This window comes from Rhinoderma darwinii, chromosome 2 (assembly GCF_050947455.1).
Source record: "Rhinoderma darwinii isolate aRhiDar2 chromosome 2, aRhiDar2.hap1, whole genome shotgun sequence".
NCBI classification, from domain to species: Eukaryota; Metazoa; Chordata; class Amphibia; order Anura; family Rhinodermatidae; genus Rhinoderma; species Rhinoderma darwinii.
The window spans coordinates 308,676,792-308,703,560 of NC_134688.1; the positions used below are offsets into that span (position 1 = coordinate 308,676,792).

At 46.1% G+C, this 26,769-nt stretch overlaps 1 protein-coding gene across 1 annotated transcript in view; it reads left to right on the top strand.

Annotated features, from left to right (window-relative positions):
* DEF6 (DEF6 guanine nucleotide exchange factor) overlaps positions 1-23,299 on the top strand; it is a 328,222-nt gene extending 304,923 nt beyond the window's left edge. The window contains exon 11 of the mRNA XM_075850631.1: positions 23,020-23,299. Coding sequence (XP_075706746.1) covers positions 23,020-23,123 — 104 coding nt within the window. The 3' untranslated portion in view covers positions 23,124-23,299. The remainder of the gene's footprint in view (positions 1-23,019) is intronic.
* Positions 23,300-26,769: the final 3,470 nt, after the last annotated feature.

Here is a 26,769-nt window from a genome sequence, read left to right on the forward strand (position 1 = left end):
GGGGATGTGTGTGGCACTATCTACAGGGGGCTGTGTGTGGCGCTATCTACAGGGGGGCTGTGTGTGGCGCTAGCTACAGCCCCCCCTGTGTGTGACTGTATCTGGTGCTATGTACAGGGGGCTCTATCTGGCGCTATGTACAGGGGGGCTGTGTGTGGCTCTGTCTACAGGGGGCTGTGTCTGGAGATATCTACAGGGGGGCTGTGTCTGGAGCTAGGAGCTATCTACAGGGGGCTGTGTGTGGAGCAATCTACAGGGGGGGCTGTGTGTGGAGCTATCTACAGAGGGCTGTGTGTGGCGCTATCTACAGGGGGCTGTGTGTGGCGCTATCTACAGGGGCTGTGTGTGGCGCTATCTACAGGGGGCTGTGTGTGTAGAGATCTACTGGGGCTGTGTTTGGAGCTATCTACAGGGGGGCTGTATCTGGCGCTATGTACAGGGGGCTGTATCTGGCGCTATCTACAGGGGGCTGTATATGGCGCTATCTACAAGGGGGCTGTTTGTGGCACTATCTACAGGGGGCTGTGTCTGGAGCTATCTACAGGGGGGCTATATCTGGCGCTAAGTACAGGGGGGCTGTATCTAAATCTACCGTGTGGTAGGCTTAAATGTAGGGCCCATCAGACAGGATCACACATGGGCCATGTATCTAAGCTTACCATGTGATTGGCTTAGATACAGGGCCCAGCAGACAGCATCACACAATCTGTGATCCTGTCTCATGGGCTCTCTAAGCCTGCTACATCGTAGGCTTAAAGGGGTTGTCCAGTCCCTAAACAATGATGGCCTATCCTCAGGATAGGCCATCAATAGCTGATGTGTCGGGGTCCGTCTCCCGGGACCCACCAATCAGCTGTTTTGAAGGGGCCGCAGCACTCGTATGAGAGCTGCTTCCCCTTAATTTCCCTCACTTGCTCACTGTGAATTGCCGACACGGATTCACAGTATGAGCAAGTGACAGGAATGAAGTGACCGGAATGAAGAAGAAGCAGCTCTCGTACGAGTGCTGCGGCCCCTTCAAAACAGCTGATTGGTCGGCTCCCGGGAGTCGGACCACGCCAATCAGCTTCAGAAGACAGGGATATTAATCTTACCCTCTTCTTCAGCCGCGGCGGAAGTTCTGGCCTGACTCTATCCAGGATCACGATGTTGTAGCGTTGTGACATCATGCGCTGCGCACAGCGCTGTGACGTCAGGACCTTCGAAGCGCTCCGGAACTAGGAAGGTAAGTACTGTCAGTTACTATAGTAACAGGGGCCCGCGGCCCGAGTTACTATAGTAACTTTTTATTGATGTGGTGCGGGGGCCGCGGGCCCCCCTGGCTTCGGGGCCCGGTCGCTGCGACCCCTATAGCTACGTCACGGATTCTGACTAAAAGGAATATCTCCAAGTATTTATCCAGTAATAACCTGTATAAAGCCGATATGAGACCCCTTATATATCCTACTGAAGCAACATAATGTAACATAGCATTTTTTTTGTATCGTCTAAGGCTTTCTTTTAACCTGAGCCTTATATGCATGTCTCAGTTGTAGGTACCTGTAAAAACTCTGTCGTGGGATATGAAACTCATCTTGCAATTGTTGAAAAGATTTAAAGGCATTATCCACTGACAACTGTCCCACCCTCTCCAGTCCCAGTGACTGCCAAAATACACTGCCATGCAACCCCTTAAATTCCACTAGTGAGTGGTTATTCCACACGGGTGTTAACTCGTACAATCAGTAATATTTCTCAATTGTTTAAGCTTGCCCCAAACTTTCAGAATCAGCCACACTGTCGAGAATTTAGGTGGTCTCAAGCCAAAACCGACAGCAGTGCACCCTTACCATACAATGATGTCAGGATAGCCACCAAAACCCCCCCAACCTTCACATCTCGTCACCCCTTCAAGTGTTGACCTTGTGCTGCTAAATAATATAACCATGGGTTTGGGAGAGAAACTCCCCCTCACGTCTTGGTCTTTGGAAGAGCAATCTTATTATCCACCTCTCCATATTTGAACCCTTGAATATCCGTAGAGATCCTAATAGCCGCCACTAAAGGTTCAATGGCGAACAGCAGAGTGGACAAAGGGCATTCCTGTCGGGCTCCTTGTGACAGTGAGAAACCTTGGGACAACCCACCATTGGCTCTAAAACGGGCCCGGGGCCCTTAACCCCTTAAGGCTGCAGCCTAGTTTTGGCCTTAAGGCTCAGAGACCATTTTTCAAATCTGACATATTTCACTTTATGTGGTAATAACTTCGGAATACTTATACCTATCCAAGCGATTCTGAGAGTTTTCTTGTGAGACATTGGGCTTTAGGTTAGTGGTAAAATTTGGTCGATATATTCAGTGTTTATTTGTGAAAAATTGCAAAATTTAGAGGAAATTGTGAAAAAAATTGACTTTTTCTGAATTTTAATGTATCTGCTTGTAAGACAGATAGTTATACCATATGTTGGCATCATGTTTTGAACATTCTTTTATTTTTCTAGGACGTTATAAGGCTTAGAACTTAAGCAGCAATTTCTCATATTTTGAATAAAATTTCAAAAGCCTCTTTTTTTTAGGTACCAGTTCAGTTCTGAAGTGGCTTTGAGGGGCCTATATATGAGAAACCCCATAAATCACCCCATTTTAGAAACTAGACCCCTCAAAGTATTCAAAACAGCATTTAGAAAGTTTATTAACCCTTTAGGTGTTTCACAGAAATTTAACGCAATGTAGAGGTGAAATTTACAAATTTCTTTTTTTTGTCAGAAAATCCTTTTTTACTCCTTTTTTTTCTATAAAGCAGAAGGTTTTACCAGAGAAACACAACTCAATACTTATTGCCCAGATTTAGCAGTTTTTCTAAATATCCCACATGCCGCCCTAGTGTGGTAATTCACTCAAGCACAGGCCTCCAAAGCAAAGGAGCACCTAGAGGATTTTGAGGCCTCCTTTTTATTAGGCACCATGTCCGGTTTGAAGAGGTCTTGTGGTGCCAATACAGTGGAAACCCCCCAAAAGTGACCCTATTTGGCAAACTACACCCCTCAAGGAACTTATCGAGTGGTTTAGTGGGCATTTAGACCCCACAGTTTTTTTGCTGCAATTTGTGGAATTAGGCTGTGCAATTGAAAATCAATTTTTTCAGATAAAAGGTACACATTTTTAAATTTGACAAGGAATAAAGGAGAAAAAGCACCCCAACATTTGTAAAGCAATTTATCCCAATTACGGAAACACCCCACATGTGGTCAAACTGCACAGAAAGGCAGGAGTGCTATTTGGCATGTAGATTTTAATGGACTGGTTTCTGAGCGTATTGTCGCATTTTCAGAGCTTCTGAGGTACAAGTACAGAGGAAACCCCTTAAAAGTGACCCTATTTTGGAAACTAGACCCCTTGAGGAATTCATCGTAGTTTTCATGGGGTACATGCGACTTTTTGATCAGTTTTTATTCTATTTTTAAGAGGTGTGGTGACTAAAAAACAGCAATTCTACTTTTTTTTATTCTATGTTTTTTACAGCGTTCACCGTGCGCTATATATGACATATTCACTTTATTTTGTGGGTCGATACGATTACGGCGATACCATATGTTTATAGTTTTTTTATGTTTTATGGCGTTTGCACATGTTTTTTGCATAACACCGTAAAACCTATTGGGGGAAGTGGTAAGAATTTTTGATCTTTTTGTTTTTCTCTTCAACCAAGATCGGTCTTGAGAGGTTGGGGAGGGTGGGAGTAGGAGGAAAATTTAAAAATATGTTTATAGTTGTATTTTCTTTATTCCTTACTTGTATGGAACTTTATATTGTATTGAATAAACAAAACAAAAAAAAACTGTAGTTTCGATCAGTACCATTTTTAGGTGCAATCAACTTTTTGATCTCTTTTATTTAATTTTTTGGGAGGTGAAGTGACAAGTATATTACTTAGCAGCACAATTACAATACATACAAGAATGGGATAAGGTCGAGATCCTACAATGGATGAATACTAACATTAAAGGCCGCTTTTCAGATATTTATGAGGTGTTAGGCCCCATGCACACGAACGTAAAAACGCCCGTAATTACGGGCCCATAGACTTCTATTGGCCACGGGTACCTCCCCGTATGTTACGGGAAGGTGCCCGTGCCGTTAAAAAATATAGAACATGTCCTATTTTAGGCCGTAATTACGGCACGGGCAGGCACATATAAGTCTATGGGGCTCCCGTAATTACGGGTGACTATGTGTGTGCACCCGTAATTACGGGAGCATTGCTAGGCGACATCAGTAAATAGTCACTGTCCAGGGTGCTGAAAGAGTTAAACGATCGTCCGTAACTCTTTCAGCACCCTGGACAGAAAGATAGATGAACCTGTAAAAAAAAAAAAAGACGTTCATACTTACCCAGAACTCCCTGCTTCTTCCTCCCGGAATGACGTTTCAGCCCATGTGACCGCTGCAGCCAATCACAGGCCAATCACAGGCTGCAGCGGTCACATGGACTGCCGAGTCATCCAGGGAAATCGGGCTGGATGTCAAGAGAGGCACGCGTCACCAAGGCAACGGTCGGGTAAGTATGAATTTCTTTCATTTATACTTCGGAAAGGGCTGTCCCTTCTCTCTATCCTGCACTGATAGAGAGAAGGGGCTGCCGATTAGTGCAGTGCAATTTTGCATCGAAAACGTGCCCGTAAATACGGGTGGAATACTGGTGACCCCGGACCCATATTTACGGGCACGAGTCCGTAAATACTGGTGCAATACGGGTCGAATACGTGTGACCAAGGACCCGTATGTACGCCAGTATTTACGGGGGAAAAAATAAGCTTGTGTGCATGAGGCCTTAGAATCTAGTCAATTAAAATCTGGAGTCATGGAAAACGTGTTGACGGCACAACTGCTGCATGAATGCTGGAACAGTTTAAGAAATATGACTGGTCTAAATGTTTTTTTATCCTTTTCCCCGTTATGGCATAATCTTAATATAGAAGAATGTAAGGCTATCCAAGAGTTACCACTGTTAAAACTTAGAGGGATTAGATATGTACTAGATATAATGGAAGGAGGAAAAATCAAAACATGGGAAAAATTATCAGTTGCTTTTGACTTGACGGAGAAGCAAAGATTCTCCTATATCCAATTAAAGCACGCATTAGATAAATGTAAAGATAGCAGTCCTCTCAATAAAGACCATATGGATGATTTTTACAAAAAACTGAGAGAATACAAATGTGAAAAAAAACCTCTCTCCAGGTTATATAAATCCCTGATGGAAATAAAGTCAAGGAAAATAAAATTTAATTGTGTTATAAAATTGGAGAAGGAATTGAATAACGATTGTGTTCTTGATTGGAACATAATATTTAAAAATATTTGTAAAGTATCAATAAGCATGAACCATCAGCTTATTCAGTTCAATTTGATACATAGGCTTTACTATACGCCAGCCCTTTTGAATAAGTTCTCTATTAATAAAGCTTCTAACTGCCCCAGATGTGGTGCAGCGGAAGCAAACTATTTGCACATGCTATGGAATTGTATTAAGATTGCTGATTACTGGGATAGAATTTTTAATTTTTTCTGCAGCAGCATCAGCGTTTGCAGGTAAGTCGATGTAGCTACTTACCTGCAAACGCTGATGCTGCTGCAGAATCAACTGTAGCCTCTGGTGCCGATGTGTCCTCGCTCGTCCGACACGATGCAGGACCTGGGGCAGGAAGTGAGTGACGTCACAGCGTGATCTCTCGAGAACACGCTGTGTGTCTGCACTGCCAGAAGCTGGGCGTTGTTTAGAGAAGTGGATGATACTTCTATACACAACGCCCAGCTAGTAAAAGAATTAAAAACGCCCCGATGTAACGAACACAATACACGCCCAGTTGTACTTTTACTGTAAACACGCACAGTTGTACTTTAGAAAGCCTCATTAACATAAATATAAAAATGGTCATAACTTGGCCAAAAATGCTCGTTTTAAAAAAAAAAAAAAATGTTACTCTTATCTCCATTGCAGCGCCGATCTGCTGCAATAGGAGATAGGGGTTGTAAAATCTGGTGACAGAGCCTCTTTAAGTGTGACATAGAGGCTCTTCAAGCAGTCTGCAGCTGCTGACCGTGCCAGCCACACCATGTTCATGAGATGTTAACACACACCTCATCTCAAACGTTACGCTGACTCGACTCTGAACAATTTTAATCCATCTCAATGTTGTACGTTTACTTTTTCTCTGTTGTGCTTTATTTCTAAACAAAATAATAAAAGTTATATTTTAATGAACTCAACAATTCAAATAGCAGCTGGGAAATTGGGATTATTTGTGCTTTTGCACACCAATTTGCTTCCTTATAATCTCACATTGTCACGTCACAATTTATTTTCAAGATTGTCAGTAGAGATGAGCGAACCGGGACAACCGAACCCGGTTTCGGTCCGAACTTCAGGAAAAGTTCGGTTCGCAGCGAATCCGAACTTTACCGGGTTCGGCCGAACCCGTTTTGACCGAACCCGGCTACATTTTGGCGCCTGCCACATGTTACATCTAAAATGGAGGATTACAGAAGATCACCTGACATCAGGCTACCCCATAATGCCTTGCAAACGGCTCTCCCAGCCTATCGGGAGGCAGCATAGGGGCGGGCTCAAGCCTGCAATAAAAGTCTATGCACGGAGCTCAGCGGCCATTTTACAGACAGGAGCTGTAGGAATAGCATCTCTGTGCAGTAAGGGAAAGCTTTAGGAATCTAAAAGGCAGGAATTCAGAAATCGAAGGGGCTCATCCACTACTCACTACTCAGCCAGTGTGTGAATACGCTTTTATAAGGGGCTCATCCCCGTTGCATCCAACTTGCAATACAGGCAGCCTAGTAGTACTATAAGGCCCAGCATTCCCTGAGTGCACTGCAGCGAGGCTGATTGAAATTCTCATTCATTGCCATTTGCCAAGCCAGTGTCCGTGTGTGAATACGCTTTTAAAAGGGGCTCATCCCTGGAATAACAATCCAACTTGCCATACAGGCAGCCTAGAAGTACTACAACGCCCAGCATTCCCTGAGTGCACTGCAGCGAGGCTGATTGAAATTCTCATTCATTGCCATTTGCCAAGCCAGTGTCCGTGTGTGAATACGCTTTTAGAAGGGGCTCATCCCCATTGCATCCAACTTGCAATACAGGCAGCCTTTGTAGTAGTGGTAGTAGTAGTACTACAAGGCCCAGCATTCCCTGAGTGCACTGCAGCGAGGCTGATTGAAATTCTCATTCATTGCCATTTGCCAAGCCAGTGTCCGTGTGTGAATACGCTTTTAAAAGGGGCTCATCCCTGGCCGTTATTAACAGGATAACAATCCAACTTGCCATACAGGCAGCCTAGAAGTACTACAACGCCCAGCATTCCCTGAGTGCACTGCAGCGAGGCTGATTGAAATTCTCATTCATTGCCATTTGCCAAGCCAGTGTCCGTGTGTGAATACGCTTTTAAAAGGGGCTCATCCCTGGAATAACAATCCAACTTGCCATACAGGCAGCCTAGAAGTACTACAACGCCCAGCATTCCCTGAGTGCACTGCAGCGAGGCTGATTGAAATTCTCATTCATTGCCATTTGCCAAGCCAGTGTCCGTGTGTGAATACGCTTTTAAAAGGGGCTCATCCCTGGAATAACAATCCAACTTGCCATACAGGCAGCCTAGTAGTACTACAAGGCCCAGCATTCCCTGAGTGCACTGCAGCGAGGCTGATTGAAATTCTCATTCATTGCCATTTGCCAAGCCAGTGTCCGTGTGTGAATACGCTTTTAGAAGGGGCTCATCCCCATTGCATCCAACTTGCAATACAGGCAGCCTTTGTAGTAGTGGTAGTAGTAGTACTACAAGGCCCAGCATTCCCTGAGTGCACTGCAGCGAGGCTGATTGAAATTCTCATTCATTGCCATTTGCCAAGCCAGTGTCCGTGTGTGAATACGCTTTTAAAAGGGGCTCATCCCTGGCCGTTATTAACAGGATAACAATCCAACTTGCCATACAGGCAGCCTAGAAGTACTACAACGCCCAGCATTCCCTGAGTGCACTGCAGCGAGGCTGATTGAAATTCTCATTCATTGCCATTTGCCAAGCCAGTGTCCGTGTGTGAATACGCTTTTAGAAGGGGCTCATCCCCATTGCATCCAACTTGCAATACAGGCAGCCTTTGTAGTAGTGGTAGTAGTAGTACTACAAGGCCCAGCATTCCCTGAGTGCACTGCAGCGAGGCTGATTGAAATTCTCATTCATTGCCATTTGCCAAGCCAGTGTCCGTGTGTGAATACGCTTTTAAAAGGGGCTCATCCCTGGAATAACAATCCAACTTGCCATACAGGCAGCCTAGTAGTACTACAAGGCCCAGCATTCCCTGAGTGCACTGCAGCGAGGCTGATTGAAATTCTCATTCATTGCCATTTGCCAAGCCAGTGTCCGTGTGTGAATACGCTTTTAGAAGGGGCTCATCCCCATTGCATCCAACTTGCAATACAGGCAGCCTTTGTAGTAGTGGTAGTAGTAGTACTACAAGGCCCAGCATTCCCTGAGTGCACTGCAGCGAGGCTGATTGAAATTCTCATTCATTGCCATTTGCCAAGCCAGTGTCCGTGTGTGAATACGCTTTTAAAAGGGGCTCATCCCTGGCCGTTATTAACAGGATAACAATCCAACTTGCCATACAGGCAGCCTAGAAGTACTACAACGCCCAGCATTCCCTGAGTGCACTGCAGCGAGGCTGATTGAAATTCTCATTCATTGCCATTTGCCAAGCCAGTGTCCGTGTGTGAATACGCTTTTAGAAGGGGCTCATCCCCATTGCATCCAACTTGCAATACAGGCAGCCTTTGTAGTAGTGGTAGTAGTAGTACTACAAGGCCCAGCATTCCCTGAGTGCACTGCAGCGAGGCTGATTGAAATTCTCATTCATTGCCATTTGCCAAGCCAGTGTCCGTGTGTGAATACGCTTTTAAAAGGGGCTCATCCCTGGCCGTTATTAACAGGATAACAATCCAACTTGCCATACAGGCAGCCTAGAAGTACTACAACGCCCAGCATTCCCTGAGTGCACTGCAGCGAGGCTGATTGAAATTCTCATTCATTGCCATTTGCCAAGCCAGTGTCCGTGTGTGAATACGCTTTTAAAAGGGGCTCATCCCTGGAATAACAATCCAACTTGCCATACAGGCAGCCTAGAAGTACTACAACGCCCAGCATTCCCTGAGTGCACTGCAGCGAGGCTGATTGAAATTCTCATTCATTGCCATTTGCCAAGCCAGTGTCCGTGTGTGAATACGCTTTTAAAAGGGGCTCATCCCTGGAATAACAATCCAACTTGCCATACAGGCAGCCTAGTAGTACTACAAGGCCCAGCATTCCCTGAGTGCACTGCAGCGAGGCTGATTGAAATTCTCATTCATTGCCATTTGCCAAGCCAGTGTCCGTGTGTGAATACGCTTTTAGAAGGGGCTCATCCCCATTGCATCCAACTTGCAATACAGGCAGCCTTTGTAGTAGTGGTAGTAGTAGTACTACAAGGCCCAGCATTCCCTGAGTGCACTGCAGCGAGGCTGATTGAAATTCTCATTCATTGCCATTTGCCAAGCCAGTGTCCGTGTGTGAATACGCTTTTAAAAGGGGCTCATCCCTGGAATAACAATCCAACTTGCCATACAGGCAGCCTAGTAGTACTACAAGGCCCAGCATTCCCTGAGTGCACTGCAGCGAGGCTGATTGAAATTCTCATTCATTGCCATTTGCCAAGCCAGTGTCCGTGTGTGAATACGCTTTTAAAAGGGGCTCATCCCTGGAATAACAATCCAACTTGCCATACAGGCAGCCTAGTAGTACTACAAGGCCCAGCATTCCCTGAGTGCACTGCAGCGAGGCTGATTGAAATTCTCATTCATTGCCATTTGCCAAGCCAGTGTCCGTGTGTGAATACGCTTTTAAAAGGGGCTCTGAAATGTCTGGGAAAAAAAAGGTTGTGAAAGGACGGGGTAGAGGAAGAAACACCCATGCCGTCTCCTCTTCCAGTCCAAATGTTGGATCTGTTGGTGCCAGACCCAGTAGCAGCATTTGTGGCACAAGACATGTGCCCAGTTCCACTAGTAGCAGCTGCCATGTGCCTGCTAGTAGTAGTATCAGCAAGCCAGACTTGTCCATCTCCTCCGGTGGGCGGGTTACTTTAGACAATACGGCCATTGTGGACTGGTTGGCTGGCTCGCGGTCATCTCAGCAGGAAGACTCTGACGATCTGGCTTCAAGCCAGGTTTCGTTGGATTCCAGATCCTCTACAGTTCCTTGGCACGGTGACAGTAGTAATATAGGTATTTCTAGCGTTTCCATTCCATCATCTATGTCTTCGCTCCCCCTTCCTAGCGGGAAGCCATCTTTCCTGAGAGTCCTAAGAGACATCTCCTCGGGTGCGAAGGAAGATACTGAACAACATAGTGATGATGATGATTTGTTTTCCGCGAGTCAGCCAACGGAGTGTGTTGCGGCGGTGGTGGAGGTGGAAGCGGTGACCGAGACGCATAGCTGCGGTAGTGGGGGTGTTGGTGGTGGTAGCCGTGGTGGCAGACGCAGTAATGAGGGGGGGCATGGAGCCCGCCATGATGTCACATCACATTCACAACACAGTGACAGAAGTGGCGGGGATGATGAGGAAGGCTATGATGATGATGTTGTTTTAGACAGGACGTGGGAACCAGGTGACGAGGTGATGACGGCGTCAGAGGAGGAGGGTAGTAGTGGCGGCACTGGATGTGATAAACAGCCAAGCCGAGGTAGGGGCAGAAGTCAATCTGCAAAACGTTGCAGCGGTAGGGTCAGCTCAGGAGCCGGTGACGGCGACACAGATGCTGGTGTAGGTTCCCGAAAAAAGCCTGCCAGACAAGGGGCAAGCTCGGGTGGTTGTGGTGGTGGTGGTGGTGGTGGTGGACGTGGTACTACCTCTTTACGGTACTCTGCCGTGTGGCAATTTTTCTGTACCTTCCCAGAGGAGGAAAACATGGCACAGTGCCGTATCTGCAAGCAGAAAGTAAGGCGTGGGCAGGGCAGCAATGTAGGAACTACTGCTCTACGTAAACACATGGAACGGCATCACAAGGCCATGTGGGACAATCAACATGCCCCACCATCATGTACATCTAATGAAGACCCCTCTTCCGCTGCTGCTGCTGCTCCGAGTCCCTGTCATCTAAGTAGTAGCCAGGCCTTATCCACCATGTCGTTGTCATCATCATCATCACTGTCATCTAGTGCTCCTCCTATGTCCCGTCAGTTATCCATTACGGAATCGTTGTCCAATAAGCAACAATATATACCCAGTCATCCACTTGTCGTGCGGCTTAATTCACACCTGGCAAAGTTGTTGGTGGTGCAGTCGCTGCCATACCACCTGGTCGACTCCGCCGGCTTCAAGCAATTGATGGCGTGCGCTCAGCCTAGGTGGCGAATACCTAGCCGACATTACTTCTCCAAAACAGCTGTCCCTGCCTTGCACAAGCATGTGGAGGAAAAGGTGTCCAAGTCCTTGCAATTATCCGTGTGCAGCAGGGTACATGCCACCGTCGACACGTGGAGCAGCAACTATGGGCAGGGACAGTACATGTCTTTCACGGCCCACTGGGTCAATATTTTGCAGTCCGATGCACCACCGCAGCAATGCCAGGCATTACCACCTCCACGCTTGTATGTTTCTAGTTCAACTCCGGACACCAGGCGCCTACCATCCTTCTCCTCCTACTCCTCCTCCTCCTCCTTGCCTTCCTCCTTGGAGGTCTTCCCGTCCCCGACAGGACACAGCGTATCTTCCACTCCTCCTCCCTCCTCTTTTCATAGGTGCAAGGTGAAGCGCCACAACGCTGTCTTACACCTGCTGAGCCTGGGCGAGAAAAGCCACACAGGGCAGGAGCTGCTGCTGTGCATCAAGGAGGAAATCGCACGCTGGCTGTCTCCTCTGAAACTCACACTGGGCAATGTTGTCTCTGATAACGGCAAGAACGTTGTGGCTGCACTGCGTCTAGGTCACCTGACACACGCTCCTTGCATGGCACATGTGATCAATCTGGTCATAACACGCTTCTTAAAGTCATATGTTGGTTTGAAGGGTGTGCTGGCCATGTCCAGGAGGGTTTGCGTTCGCTTTAGACGTTCGTATGCATTTAAGCACGCCCTCCTGGACTTGCAGCGTCAAAACAATCTCCCAGAACACAGCCTGATTTGCGACGTTCCAACACGATGGAATTCCACCCTGCACATGTTGGACCGTCTGTACGAACAGCGGAAAGCCGTGAATGATTTCCTGATGCAGCAGACGGGCAGCGTTTGGAGCCAGTGTAATTTCGAGCTCAGGCACTGGCAGCTGGTTAGAGACGCATGTCGCGTTTTGAGGCCCTTTGAAGAGGCCACACGATTTGTGAGCCGTGACGCTAGCGGAATGAACGATGTTATGCCGCTGATATTCATTATGGAGCAAACGCTCACAGCGATGATTCAGCAAAGGATGGAGGAAGGATCACATCTGGCTATGGATGTTGAGGAGGAGGAGGAGGATGAGGAAACAGGACCTGAAGAGGAGCTGGATTTGGAGATGGAATCACAGGAAGGGATAGGGGACGAGGCAGCCGCACAACATGACAGTGATGGTGGTGATGACGAGTCTGACGACGACCTTGATGATGGACAACCATGGCAGTATGGGGCGGAGATGGAACCAACCGGGCCCTCTGAAACGCTGGCCAGGATGGCGAGCTGTATGCTTCGTTACTTGCGCGCTGACTGTCGTATTGTTAGCATGAAGCAAAGAGATGACTACTGGATAGCCACACTTTTAGACCCTCGGTATAAAGCCAGAATGGGGGAGTTTTTTGCGCCTTCCGAGAGGGAGGCAAAATTGGCTTATTATAGAGAGAAGCTATGCAGCCAGCTTGTCATGGCTTTCAAACGGCAGACACCCGCTGCAAGCATGTCTGACCGGGGGGCCACTCTCCGCTCCCCACTGTCTCATCGTTCCACCGCCTCTGGCAGAGCTACCTCTGCAATAGGCGGCAGCCGTGGCAGCAGCGGCAGCAGCAGCAGCAGCAGCAGCCAATTCAGTTTGGAAAATATGATGACAACATTTTTACATCCAATACCCCGACCTGACACACATCGTAGCACTAGTCACCAAAGGGATGTTCACCATCTCCAGGTGCAGCACCTAAACAACCAGGTTCACTCGTACTTGGACTGTGCCCTTTCTCCGTCAGAAATGCTGATCCCAGACCCCATGGACTTCTGGGTCAGCAGATTGGATCATTGGCAAGAACTGGCCCAGTTTGCCATGGGTGTACTGTCTTGTCCACCCTCCAGTGTAGCGTCAGAGAGGGTATTCAGCGCAGCAGGGGGCTTCGTCACCCCTAAGCGAACAAGATTGTCCGCCAACAGCTTGGAAAATCTCACGTTTCTGAAAATGAATCAAGCGTGGATCGGTGAGGATTTTAAAACCCCTGTGCCTGATGCCACTGATTAGATCTTACATTGCTGCTGCTGCTGCCGCCTGCTACTGCCGCCTGCTACTATGGGATTCTGTCCTGTCCACTCTTTTTTTAATGTGCCGCTGTTGGTGCTGCAGCTGCTACTACTTCTACCACCAATCCACCCCAGTGCCGTCTGCTACAAGCAGGCCTGCCCCACCAGAGGGCTTTGTCCTGTGACTCTCCAGTCTCTTTTTTTAATGTGCTGCTACTACTGCTACTACTGCTTGCACCCTTGCTGTCTGTGTTGGCTAGTACCTCTACTACCACCAATACACCTACACTGCCATCTGCTACAAGCAGGCCTGAGGCCTGCCCCACTACAGGGCTTTGTCCTCCTGTGACTGTCCAGTCTCTTTTTTTAATGTGCTGCTACTACTGCTACTACTGCTTGCACCCTTGCTGTCTGTGTTGGCTACCTCGACTACTACCACCAATACACCTCCACTGCCGCCCGTCTGCTACAAGCAGGCCTGAGGCCTGCCCCACCACAGGGCTTTGTCCTCCTGTGACTGTCCAGTCTCTCTTTTTTTTAATGTGCTGCTACTACTGCTACTACTGCTTGCACCCTTGCTGTCTGTGTTGGCTACCTCTAATACCACCAATACACCTACACTGCCGCCCGTCTGCTACAAGCAGGCCTACCCCACCACAGGGCTATGTCCTGTGACTGTCGTCCAGTCTCTTTTTTTAATGTGCTGCTGCTACTACCAGTCCTACCACCCTTGCTGTCTGTGTTGGCTAGTCTACCTCTACTACCACCAATACACCTCCACTGCCGTCTGCTACAAGCAGGCCTGAGGCCTGCCCCACCACAGGGCTTTGCCCTCCTCTGACTGTCCAGTCTCTTTTTTTAATGTGCTGCTACTACTGCTACTACTGCTTGCACCCTTGCTGTCTGTGTTGGCTACCTCGGCTACTACCAGTCTACCACCAATACACCTCCACTGCCGCCCGTCTGCTACAAGCAGGCCTGAGGCCTGCCCCACCACAGGGCTTTGCCCTCCTCTGACTGTCCAGTCTCTTTTTTTAATGTGCTGCTACTACTGCTACTACTGCTTGCACCCTTGCTGTCTGTGTTGGCTACCTCGACTACTACCACCAATACACCTCCACTGCCGCCCGTCTGCTACAAGCAGGCCTGAGGCCTGCCCCACCACAGGGCTTTGCCCTCCTCTGACTGTCCAGTCTCTTTTTTTAATGTGCTGCTACTACTGCTACTACTGCTTGCACCCTTGCTGTCTGTGTTGGCTACCTCGACTACTACCACCAATACACCTCCACTGCCGCCCGTCTGCTACAAGCAGGCCTGAGGCCTGCCCCACCACAGGGCTTTGCCCTCCTCTGACTGTCCAGTCTCTTTTTTTAATGTGCTGCTACTACTGCTACTACTGCTTGCACCCTTGCTGTCTGTGTTGGCTACCTCGGCTACTACCAGTCTACCACCAATACACCTCCACTGCCGCCCGTCTGCTACAAGCAGGCCTGAGGCCTGCCCCACCACAGGGCTTTGTCCTCCTGTGACTGTCCAGTCTCTCTTTTTTTTAATGTGCTGCTACTACTGCTACTACTGCTTGCACCCTTGCTGTCTGTGTTGGCTACCTCTAATACCACCAATACACCTACACTGCCGCCCGTCTGCTACAAGCAGGCCTACCCCACCACAGGGCTATGTCCTGTGACTGTCGTCCAGTCTCTTTTTTTAATGTGCTGCTGCTACTACCAGTCCTACCACCCTTGCTGTCTGTGTTGGCTAGTCTACCTCTACTACCACCAATACACCTCCACTGCCGTCTGCTACAAGCAGGCCTGAGGCCTGCCCCACCACAGGGCTTTGCCCTCCTCTGACTGTCCAGTCTCTTTTTTTAATGTGCTGCTACTACTGCTACTACTGCTTGCACCCTTGCTGTCTGTGTTGGCTACCTCGACTACTACCACCAATACACCTCCACTGCCGCCCGTCTGCTACAAGCAGGCCTGAGGCCTGCCCCACCACAGGGCTTTGTCCTCCTCTGACTGTCCAGTCTCTTTTTTTAATGTGCTGCTACTACTGCTACTACTGCTTGCACCCTTGCTGTCTGTGTTGGCTACCTCGACTACTACCACCAATACACCTCCACTGCCGTCTGCTACAAGCAGGCCTGAGGCCTGCCCCACCACAGGGCTTTGCCCTCCTCTGACTGTCCAGTCTCTTTTTTTAATGTGCTGCTACTACTGCTACTACTGCTTGCACCCTTGCTGTCTGTGTTGGCTACCTCGACTACTACCACCAATACACCTCCACTGCCGCCCGTCTGCTACAAGCAGGCCTGAGGCCTGCCCCACCACAGGGCTTTGTCCTCCTCTGACTGTCCAGTCTCTTTTTTTAATGTGCTGCTACTACTGCTACTACTGCTTGCACCCTTGCTGTCTGTGTTGGCTACCTCGACTACTACCACCAATACACCTCCACTGCCGCCCGTCTGCTACAAGCAGGCCTGAGGCCTGCCCCACCACAGGGCTTTGCCCTCCTCTGACTGTCCAGTCTCTTTTTTTAATGTGCTGCTACTACTGCTACTACTGCTTGCACCCTTGCTGTCTGTGTTGGCTACCTCGACTACTACCACCAATACACCTCCACTGCCGCCCGTCTGCTACAAGCAGGCCTGAGGCCTGCCCCACCACAGGGCTTTGCCCTCCTCTGACTGTCCAGTCTCTTTTTTTAATGTGCTGCTACTACTGCTACTACTGCTTGCACCCTTGCTGTCTGTGTTGGCTACCTCGGCTACTACCAGTCTACCACCAATACACCTCCACTGCCGCCCGTCTGCTACAAGCAGGCCTGAGGCCTGCCCCACCACAGGGCTTTGTCCTCCTGTGACTGTCCAGTCTCTCTTTTTTTTAATGTGCTGCTACTACTGCTACTACTGCTTGCACCCTTGCTGTCTGTGTTGGCTACCTCTAATACCACCAATACACCTACACTGCCGCCCGTCTGCTACAAGCAGGCCTACCCCACCACAGGGCTATGTCCTGTGACTGTCGTCCAGTCTCTTTTTTTAATGTGCTGCTGCTACTACCAGTCCTACCACCCTTGCTGTCTGTGTTGGCTAGTCTACCTCTACTACCACCAATACACCTCCACTGCCGTCTGCTACAAGCAGGCCTGAGGCCTGCCCCACCACAGGGCTTTGCCCTCCTCTGACTGTCCAGTCTCTTTTTTTAATGTGCTGCTACTACTGCTACTACTGCTTGCACCCTTGCTGTCTGTGTTGGCTACCTCGACTACTACCACCAATACACCTCCACTGCCGCCCGTCTGCTACAAGCAGGCCTGAGGCCTGCCCCACCACAGGGCTTTGTCCTCCTCTGACTGTCCAGTCTCTTTTTTTAATGTGCTGCTACTACTGCTACTACTGCTTGCACCCTTGCTGTCTGTGTTGGCTACCTCGACTACTACCACCAATACACCTCCACTGCCGCCCGTCTGCTACAAGCAGGCCTGAGGCCTGCCCCACCACAGGGCTTTGCCCTCCTCTGACTGTCCAGTCTCTTTTTTTAATGTGCTGCTACTACTGCTACTACTGCTTGCACCCTTGCTGTCTGTGTTGGCTACCTCGACTACTACCACCAATACACCTCCACTGCCGCCCGTCTGCTACAAGCAGGCCTGAGGCCTGCCCCACCACAGGGCTTTGCCCTCCTCTGACTGTCCAGTCTCTTTTTTTAATGTGCTGCTACTACTGCTACTACTGCTTGCACCCTTGCTGTCTGTGTTGGCTACCTCTAATACCACCAATACACCTACACTGCCGCCCGTCTGCTACAAGCAGGCCTACCCCACCACAGGGCTATGTCCTGTGACTGTCGTCCAGTCTCTTTTTTTAATGTGCTGCTGCTACTACCAGTCCTACCACCCTTGCTGTCTGTGTTGGCTAGTCTACCTCTACTACCACCAATACACCTCCACTGCCGTCTGCTACAAGCAGGCCTGAGGCCTGCCCCACCACAGGGCTTTGCCCTCCTCTGACTGTCCAGTCTCTTTTTTTAATGTGCTGCTACTACTGCTACTACTGCTTGCACCCTTGCTGTCTGTGTTGGCTACCTCGACTACTACCACCAATACACCTCCACTGCCGCCCGTCTGCTACAAGCAGGCCTGAGGCCTGCCCCACCACAGGGCTTTGTCCTCCTCTGACTGTCCAGTCTCTTTTTTTAATGTGCTGCTACTACTGCTACTACTGCTTGCACCCTTGCTGTCTGTGTTGGCTACCTCGACTACTACCACCAATAAACCTCCACTGCCGCCCGTCTGCTACAAGCAGGCCTGCCCCACCACAGGGCTTTGTCCTGTGACTGTCGTCCAGTGTCTTTTAATGTGCTGCTACTACTCACCCTTGCCAATAAAAAGGGTCAATTTTTGGAGGGCTTGTGAAAAGCCATTGCTTGTTGCTTTTACATCCATGTATGGAAGAACCCCGGCAGGCATCTGCCAATAAAAAGGGTCAATTTTTGGAGGGCTTGTGAAAAGCCATTGCTTGTTGCTTTAATGCTTTTACATCCATGTATGGAAGAACCCCGGCAGGCATCTGCCAATAAAAAGGGTCAATTTTTGGAGGGCTTGTGAAAAGCCATTGCTTGTTGCTTTAATGCTTTTACATCAATGTATGGAAGAACCCCGGCAGGCATCTGCCAATAAAAAGGGTCAATTTTTGGAGGGCTTGTGAAAAGCCATTGCTTGTTGCTTTAATGCTTTTACATCCATGTATGGAAGAACCCCGGCAGGCATCTGCCAATAAAAAGGGTCAATTTTTGGAGGGCTTGTGAAAAGCCATTGCTTGTTGCTTTAATGCTTTTACATCCATGTATGGAAGAACCCCGGCAGGCATCTGCCAATAAAAAGGGTCAATTTTTGGAGGGCTTGTGAAAAGCCATTGCTTGTTGCTTTAATGCTATTACATCCATGTATGGAAGAACCCCGGCAGGCATCTGCCAATAAAAAGGGTCAATTTTTGGAGGGCTTGTGAAAAGCCATTGCTTGTTGCTTTAATGCTTTTACATCCATGTATGGAAGAACCCCGGCAGGCATCTGCCAATAAAAAGGGTCAATTTTTGGAGGGCTTGTCAAAAGCCATTGCTTGTTGCTTTTACATCAATGTATGGAAGAACCCCGGCAGGCATCTGCCAATAAAAAGGGTCAATTTTTGGAGGGCTTGTGAAAAGCCATTGCTTGTTGCTTTTACATCCATGTATGGAAGAACCTCGGCAGGCATCTGCCAATAAAAAGGGTCAATTTTTGGAGGGCTTGTGAAAAGCCATTGCTTGTTGCTTTTACATCCATGTATGGATGAACCCCGGCAGGCATCTGCCAATAAAAAGGGTCAATTTTTGGAGGGCTTGTCAAAAGCCATTGCTTCTTCTTTTACCACCTTATATGTATGAACCCTGGCAGGCATCAGCCGCCTAAAATGGTAAATTTTTGTACCTTTTTTAACAATGCATTAAGCATACAACATGCACAAGTGCAGTGGTTTCTGTTAGTTATCTCCGTGTCCCATCCGTTTTCCTAGAGCCATACATGTTGGCGTAACTTTGACACCAACTTTGCATTAAAGACAGCTCAAAAGTACTTGGATACACTCATGGGTGACCTAAGAGTGTTATACAGGGCTTCTAGGGCTTTAAAACAGTGTTATACACGATTTTTAGGGGCTTTCTTGTATTACAGGTTCGGTCAGAACTAGTTCGGTCCGAATCGAACTTTTGCACGAAATTCGGCGAACTTGCCGAACCGAACTTTTCATAAGTTCGCTCATCTCTAATTGTCAGTTTCATGACCAGAGAGCAACAGAGTCCTGGGCTATCTTTTTAACTCTGGTATGATCATCTTCTAGTGTGGATACTCTAGCTTCCTCTGTGGTTCGCTCAGCAATTTTATGCATATCCTGTTTCATGGTAGCAAGTTCCTCTCTCAAACCTTCCATCTGCATGGCAAGAGAATTAATAGTAAATACCTTTTGCAATGGCTCGCATAACGTCTTTAACCCTTTCGGGACTAAGCCATTTTTTTGATTTTCGATTTTTGTTTTTTACTCCCCGCATTCCAAGAGCCATAACTTTTTTATTTTTCCGTCAATAGAGTGTTATGCAGGCTTATTTTTTGCGGGAGGAGTTATAGTTTCTTTTGGTACCATTTATAGTTCCATAAAATGTACTGGGAAACTGAAAAAAATTCTTTGTGGGCTGAAGTTGGAAAAAACTGTGAGTCCTTAATTGTTTTTTGGGTTTCATTTTTACAGCTTTCACCGTGCGGTAAAAACAACAACTTATCTTTATTCTGTGGCTCAATACGCTTATGGTGAAACCAAATGTATAAAGTTTTTTTTATATTTGACTACTTTTATTGATGATAAACTTTTTTTAAATAAATTCTTTATTTAAGTTTTTCTTTTAAAACATAGGAAAGGAGGGGTATGGAAGGAGAGTACAGAAATGAAGGGAAGAGTATTAGGAGTTACAAAGTATACAAATACAAATTGTCTCTGCTGATATGAGTTTGAGATGTACTTTGTGCAAGCTAAAAAGAAAAAAGGAATTGACTGACATCAAAATATTCCAAAATTATGAGTTTGAGAGGAGACGGACACCTCACCCGATCACAAAAGTCTAATAAGATCATCAGATTTTTGTGCTTTAATCCATCCGTCCCAAATCGTGAAGTATTTATCTAGATTTTGTTCTATTGACCAATTTGTTTTTTCAAAGGACTGTAGTAAACAAATGTCATTATTCCATTCTGAAACAGTTGGTGTATCCGTCTCCCTCCAGTGACGAGCAATTATGAGTTTTGCTGTACTTAAGAAATACGGAATAATAGATTCATGGTTTATAATCTGAAAGGACATATCAAGGTTAAGAATTACAAGTTCTTACGTCAAAGTGAGTTTTTTTTTGAGAACCTTGTTTATGATCGTTTCTATCTTAGTCCAAAATGGTTTGATATGGTTGCAATTAAACCAGATATGTGACATGGTCTGATGATAAACTTTTTATAAAAAAAAAAAAAAAGTTTTGTGTCGCCACATTCTGAGAGCCATAACTTTTTTATTTTTTCACTGATTGAGTGAGGGCTTATTTTTTGCGGGACGAGTCATTTTTATCGGTACTATTTTCTGGTACGTAGGACTTTTTGATCACTTTTTATTACAATTTTTTAGAGCTAAGTTGACCAAAAAACAGCGATTTGGGCGTATTACATTTTTTTCGGCGTTCACCGTGCGTGTTAAACAAAGCTATATTGTAATAGATCAGCCTTTTACGGATGCAGCGATACCAATTTTGTTTACCTTTTTTTATTTTTTACATTACTATAGGGGGAAAATGGGAAAAGTTTTTTTTTTTACTTTTAATATTTTTAGTAACGTATTGCAGTATATCGTCATTTTTACAGGCTTCTGTTAAGCCCTGATCTCACTGCAGGGGAACGGCATGAGGAGCTGTCGGAGGGGGCTGCCCCCCTCTTTTCAACGCCTCAGATGCTGCGGTCATGATTGACCGCAGCATTTGAGGGGTTAAACAGCCAGGAACAGCGCGATCGCTGCTCCCGGCTATTAGTCCTGGGTGTCGGCTGTAAAAAACAGTCAACACCCGCAGCATATGGAGCGCGCTTAGCATGTGAGCGCGCTGCAAACATCACCGTAATGGCCCTGCCGGGTGCGCGAAGGGGTTAAGCGTGGGTTCCATTACATCTTTTTCCCTATTTCCGTCTGTCAGCGCCTTGCTGTTGTCAGAAGGCTTCGAGAGCCATACAGCGCCTCCTGGCATCTCCTCATCTGAGGATAAGGCTGCTGACACTCACCGACATGTTGCCCTGCGTAGTCTCCACTTGCCCTACGGACGTACTGTTGGAGACGCTCCGCCACTCCCTTCTGCCTGCTCGAGGAGGCTGAGCTTCTCAGTAGCACCGGGGTGCCATCTTGGAGTGCGCAGTCTTGGCTCCGTTTCATTAGGGTTTTTCCCTTTCTCTGCATCCTTTCAACTGCAGGGTGCTGTTTATTCTGGTCCGGTCACTCTGGAGACACAGGTAAATCCGTTTGTGGTGCAGTTTGACGACGATGTCTCAGGATAAGGTAAGCTGCGTGCGTTCTACAGCATGCTCAGTCAGACCACACCCCTCTTTAGTCGCTTATTTAATTAATCAAAATAGGACAAGAGCTGTGGCAAAAAAAAATAAACACTTCAAAGGAGCGTCACTTTTTTTTCTGTCTCCTTTTGATTTCAATGAAAGTTCAGAGGCAGAAACCTCTCCGAGAAAGGGCATGCTTTTTTTTTTATCCGCGAGCCGTCAAAAAGTCACCTGGTAAAATAAAACCGCATTTGTCTCCTATTAAAATAAATGGGGGGAGATTTGGGGAATTTTTTGGTGCAGTTTCAGTTATGGTTTCCATGTCAAAATCAGCACCAAAAAGCTCTGTGTGAACTGTGCGTTAAAGTTATTGTTAGAAGATTTCTACATATCAACACCCCACACCAGTCCTTCCTGACTAACATTCCTCCTGAGGTATGCAAATTAACTTATATTAGCTCCTTCAAAATGAAGAGGACTCTCTAGTTTGGCTGATATGAGTTAATTTGCATACTTTTTCCCATGGAGCATTGCCTGAAAATAAGGCTTCATACACCCGCTGGATCTCTTCAATGAAAACCTGTACTCCAGCCCCTTTCTGAATTCAAACACAGGAATATCACAGGAATTGACTGAGGTGTGGTAAACATACAAGAACCAAACCAGTACCATTCAGTTGGGGTCAAAAGTTGATCATTGATATATGCACATTGATATCAAATTTTATCTTTCTACAATTTCCTTTACAACAATGTAAGTTTTACGCCAGTTAGGCCTCATGCACAGGACCGTAGCCATGTGCACGCCCGTGATTTTCGGGTCGGCCGGCCACGGAGTGTCAGTCGCGAGCCGCCCGCAAATCTCGGGCTGTGCACTTGGCCGAGGCCACTATTTTCAAAACACGGTCGTGTGCATGGCCCCATAGGAATGAATGGGGCCGCAATTCTCCCGTGGATTTTCGGGAGAATTGCGGCCGCAAAAGCACGTTCGTGTGCATGGGGCCTAACACTCATCAAAAAAATAAATAAAATGTGCAAATTTTAGGGCATGCTGCATTATTTCAGATTTGTACTGGATTTTCACTACAGATTGAACCCTTGCAATGTGAAAAGCATAAAAACATTTTACTTACAAGATAAAATAGCCTGGAAGTTGACTATAAAACTCTGAATGCCCTATCTCTTTATGTGACTATTATAGAAGATGATATTTGCTATCAGATGTGTGTAAATACCATTTTCTTCAGTGTAATTCACTGTATTAAGTACATTAGTATGAAGTATATAGACTGCACTCTTCCAAACCGGTAGAGTAGCTTAGTGAGTCCACAACCTAATAGTCATAACACAATGCTAGAAATGCTTGTGCTTGCATATTTACAATCATGTAGGATCATTTTATTGTTTTTTTTCTTTTTTAGAGAAGCGTTTAGCCGCTGCTGGTGGTTTTCAAGGAATATGGATAGGTGCTCTCCCAGTACGGGATTCATCTCTTAAAAGGTTGCAGACATCAGATGGAAAATAATTCCCTCAAAGCATTGGAGAACATATGGAAAATTCAACAAACCAGTGAAATCATTAGCCACCTACCAAGGGTGCACTTTTTTTTAAGAAAAAAAATCTATAAACATTTCAACATATTTTTATCAGATGTCATTATCAGACGTTTTAAATTTGTCAGTATTTAGGGTAAAGGATATATGTGGTAATGTAAGCATATTTTATTGTGCCTCTAAAATTTTGATTTTAAATAAATTCTTTGCAGTGTTTTTCTTAAATGCGTAATTTGTTTATACACCGCATTCCAAATTATTATGCAAATGTTATTTTTCGCTGATTTTCCTAAATAGTCGATCAAATGACAGTCAGTATAATCTTCAAGCCATCAACCGTTGGAGTATAATGCAAATTTTATTAAACAAATCTCCTAATGATAACTGATTTTTTTTAGAAGTAAAAAACTGAAAATGCACTGTTTCAAATTATTATGCACAACAGAGATCAAAACATTTTAAAGGTTGTAAAGAGAACTAAAATGGTAATTTGTTGAATTTGCAGCATCAGGAGGTCATATTTACAGAAATCAAAAGCTTTTTCAATCAAAAAAAACTTAGCAGGCCAAGTTACATGTTAACATAGGACCCCTTCTTTGATATCACCTTCACAATTCTTGCATCCATTGAATTTGTGAGTATTTGGACGGTTTTTGCTTGAATATCTTTGCAGGATGTCAGAATAACCTCCCAGAGCTTCTATTTTGACGTGAACAGCCTCCCACCCTCATAGATATTTTGCTTGAGGATGCTCCAAAGGTTCTCAATAGGGTTGAGGTCAGGGGAACATGTGGGCCACACCATGAGTTTCTCTCCTTCTATGCCCATAGCAGCCAATGAAACAGAGGTATTCTTTGCAGCATGAGATGGTGCATTGTCATGCATGAAGATAATTTTGTTACGGAAGGCACGGTTCTTCTTTTTGTACCACAGAAGAAAGTGGTCAGTCATAAACTCTACGTACTTTGCAGAGGTCATTTTCACACCGTCAGGGACCCTAAAGGGGCCTACCAGCTCTCTCCCCATGATTCCAGCCCAAAACATGACTCCGCCACCACCTTGCTGACATCGCAGCCTTGTTGGGACATGGTGGCCATTCACCAACCATCCACTACTCCATCCATCTGGACCATCCAGGGTTGTACGGCACTCATCAGTAAACAACACGGTTTGAAAATTAGTCTTCATGTATTTCTGAGCCCACTGCAACCGTTTCTGCTTGTGAGCATAGTTTAGGGGTGGCCGAATAATAGCTTTATGCACACTTGCAAACCTCTGGAGGATCCTACACCTTGAGGTTCGCGTCGACTCCAGAGGCACCAGTGGCTTCAAATATCTGTTTGCTGCTTTGCAATGGCATTTTAGCAGCTGCTCTCCTAATGCTATTAATTTGTCTGGCAGAAAACGTCCTCATTATGCCTTTATCTGAACGAACCCGTCTGTGCTCTGAATCAGCCACAAATCTTTTCACAGTACAATGATCACGCTTAAGTTTTCTTGAAATATCCAATGTTTTCATACCTTGTCCAAGGTATTGCACTATTTCACGCTTTTCGGCAGCAGAGAGATCATTTTTCTTTCCCATATTGCTTGAAACCTGTGGCCTGCTTAATAATGTGTAACGTCCTTCTTAAGTAGTTTTCCTTTGTTTGGGCACACCTGGAAAACGAATTATCACAGGTAAATCCTATATACAGGGCATACATGCTGCATCATCTGGCACAAAATATGTATATCATCCCTTATAACTTACGACTGTACTCCCAAAATATATTGCACCAAAAAGAAGAACCAAGGAGTCTCTAAGTCAAAAATTACATAATCTTTTTATTTGACAATATTACACTGTTTACAAAAAACAAGTTTCTAAAAATGAATCACAAATAAAAGCATGGCCGCCACATGGGTCAGTATACATCAGATATGGTCATATATGTAAAGACACATTACAGTATACCTCAAAGACAACAATATAGGTAGTGTGATGTAAATAGGATGAGGTATACAAGCTACAGGTAATATGTTAAACTGCTTCAGGAAAACAGTAAAAGGGATGAGACTCCCATGTATGGAAATTGCAAAAGAGAACAGGACTAAGAAACAACGTGTTATAATGTCCAAAAGCTCAAATATGTGTAAATGTCGGGGAGTTGTTCATACATATATAAGAGAGCCCAAATACCATGAACCAGCAAACACTGAACCAAGGAGCACTATCAAAGTACTAACCCATGTAGCTAAGACTCCAAGAATGGCGGCCGGCCCCTAAATCGTGTTTATGGCGTACAACAAGCACTATCAATACAATACCTCATTGAAAAGGTACTACACTCGGAAAGAAGTAAACTGTGGCAAGGTCCCACCGAAAGTTGAACTCGGATTGCTGGATTCAAAGTCCAGAGTGCTAACCATTACACCATGGATCCCTTGACTAAATCGTGTTTATGGCGTACAACAAGCACTATCAATACAATACCTCATTGAAAAGGTACTACACTCGGAAAGAAGTAAACTGTGGCAAGGTCCCACCGAAAGTTGAACTCGGATTGCTGGATTCAAAGTCCAGAGTGCTAACCATTACACCATGGATCCCTTGACTAAATCGTGTTTATGGCGTACAACAAGCACTATCAATACAATACCTCATTGAAAAGGTACTACACTCGGAAAGAAGTAAACTGTGGCAAGGTCCCACCGAAAGTTGAACTCGGATTGCTGGATTCAAAGTCCAGAGTGCTAACCATTACACCATGGATCCCGGCCGCCATTCTTGGAGTCTTAGCTACATGGGTTAGTACTTTGATAGTGCTCCTTGGTTCAGTGTTTGCTGGTTCATGGTATTTGGGCTCTCTTATATATGTATGAACAACTCCCCGACATTTACACATATTTGAGCTTTTGGACATTATAACACGTTGTTTCTTAGTCCTGTTCTCTTTTGCAATTTCCATACATGGGAGTCTCATCCCTTTTACTGTTTTCCTGAAGCAGTTTAACATATTACCTGTAGCTTGTATACCTCATCCTATTTACATCACACTACCTATATTGTTGTCTTTGAGGTATACTGTAATGTGTCTTTACATATATGACCATATCTGATGTATACTGACCCATGTGGCGGCCATGCTTTTATTTGTGATTCATTTTTAGAAACTTGTTTTTTGTAAACAGTGTAATATTGTCAAATAAAAAGATTATGTAATTTTTGACTTAGAGACTCCTTGGTTCTTCTTTTTGGTGCGAATTATCACAGGTGTCTGAGATTGATTACAATGATCCAAAGAGCCCTGAGGGTATGTGCACACGGTAGCAGGCTTTTACGTCTGAAATGACAGACTGTTTTCTGGAGAAAACAGCTGCCTCGTTTCAGACGTAATTGCTCCTCCTCGCATTTTGCGAGGCTTCTCTGACAGCCGTAAATTTTGAGCTGTGCTTCATTGAGTTCAATGAAGAACGGCTCAAATTACGTCTGAAAGAAGTGTCCTGCACTTCTTTTGACGAGGCTGTATTTTTACGCATCGTCGTTTGACAGCTGTCAAACGACGACGCGTAAATGACAGGTTGTCTGCACAGTACGTCGGCAAACCCATTCAAATGAATGGGCAGATGTTTGCC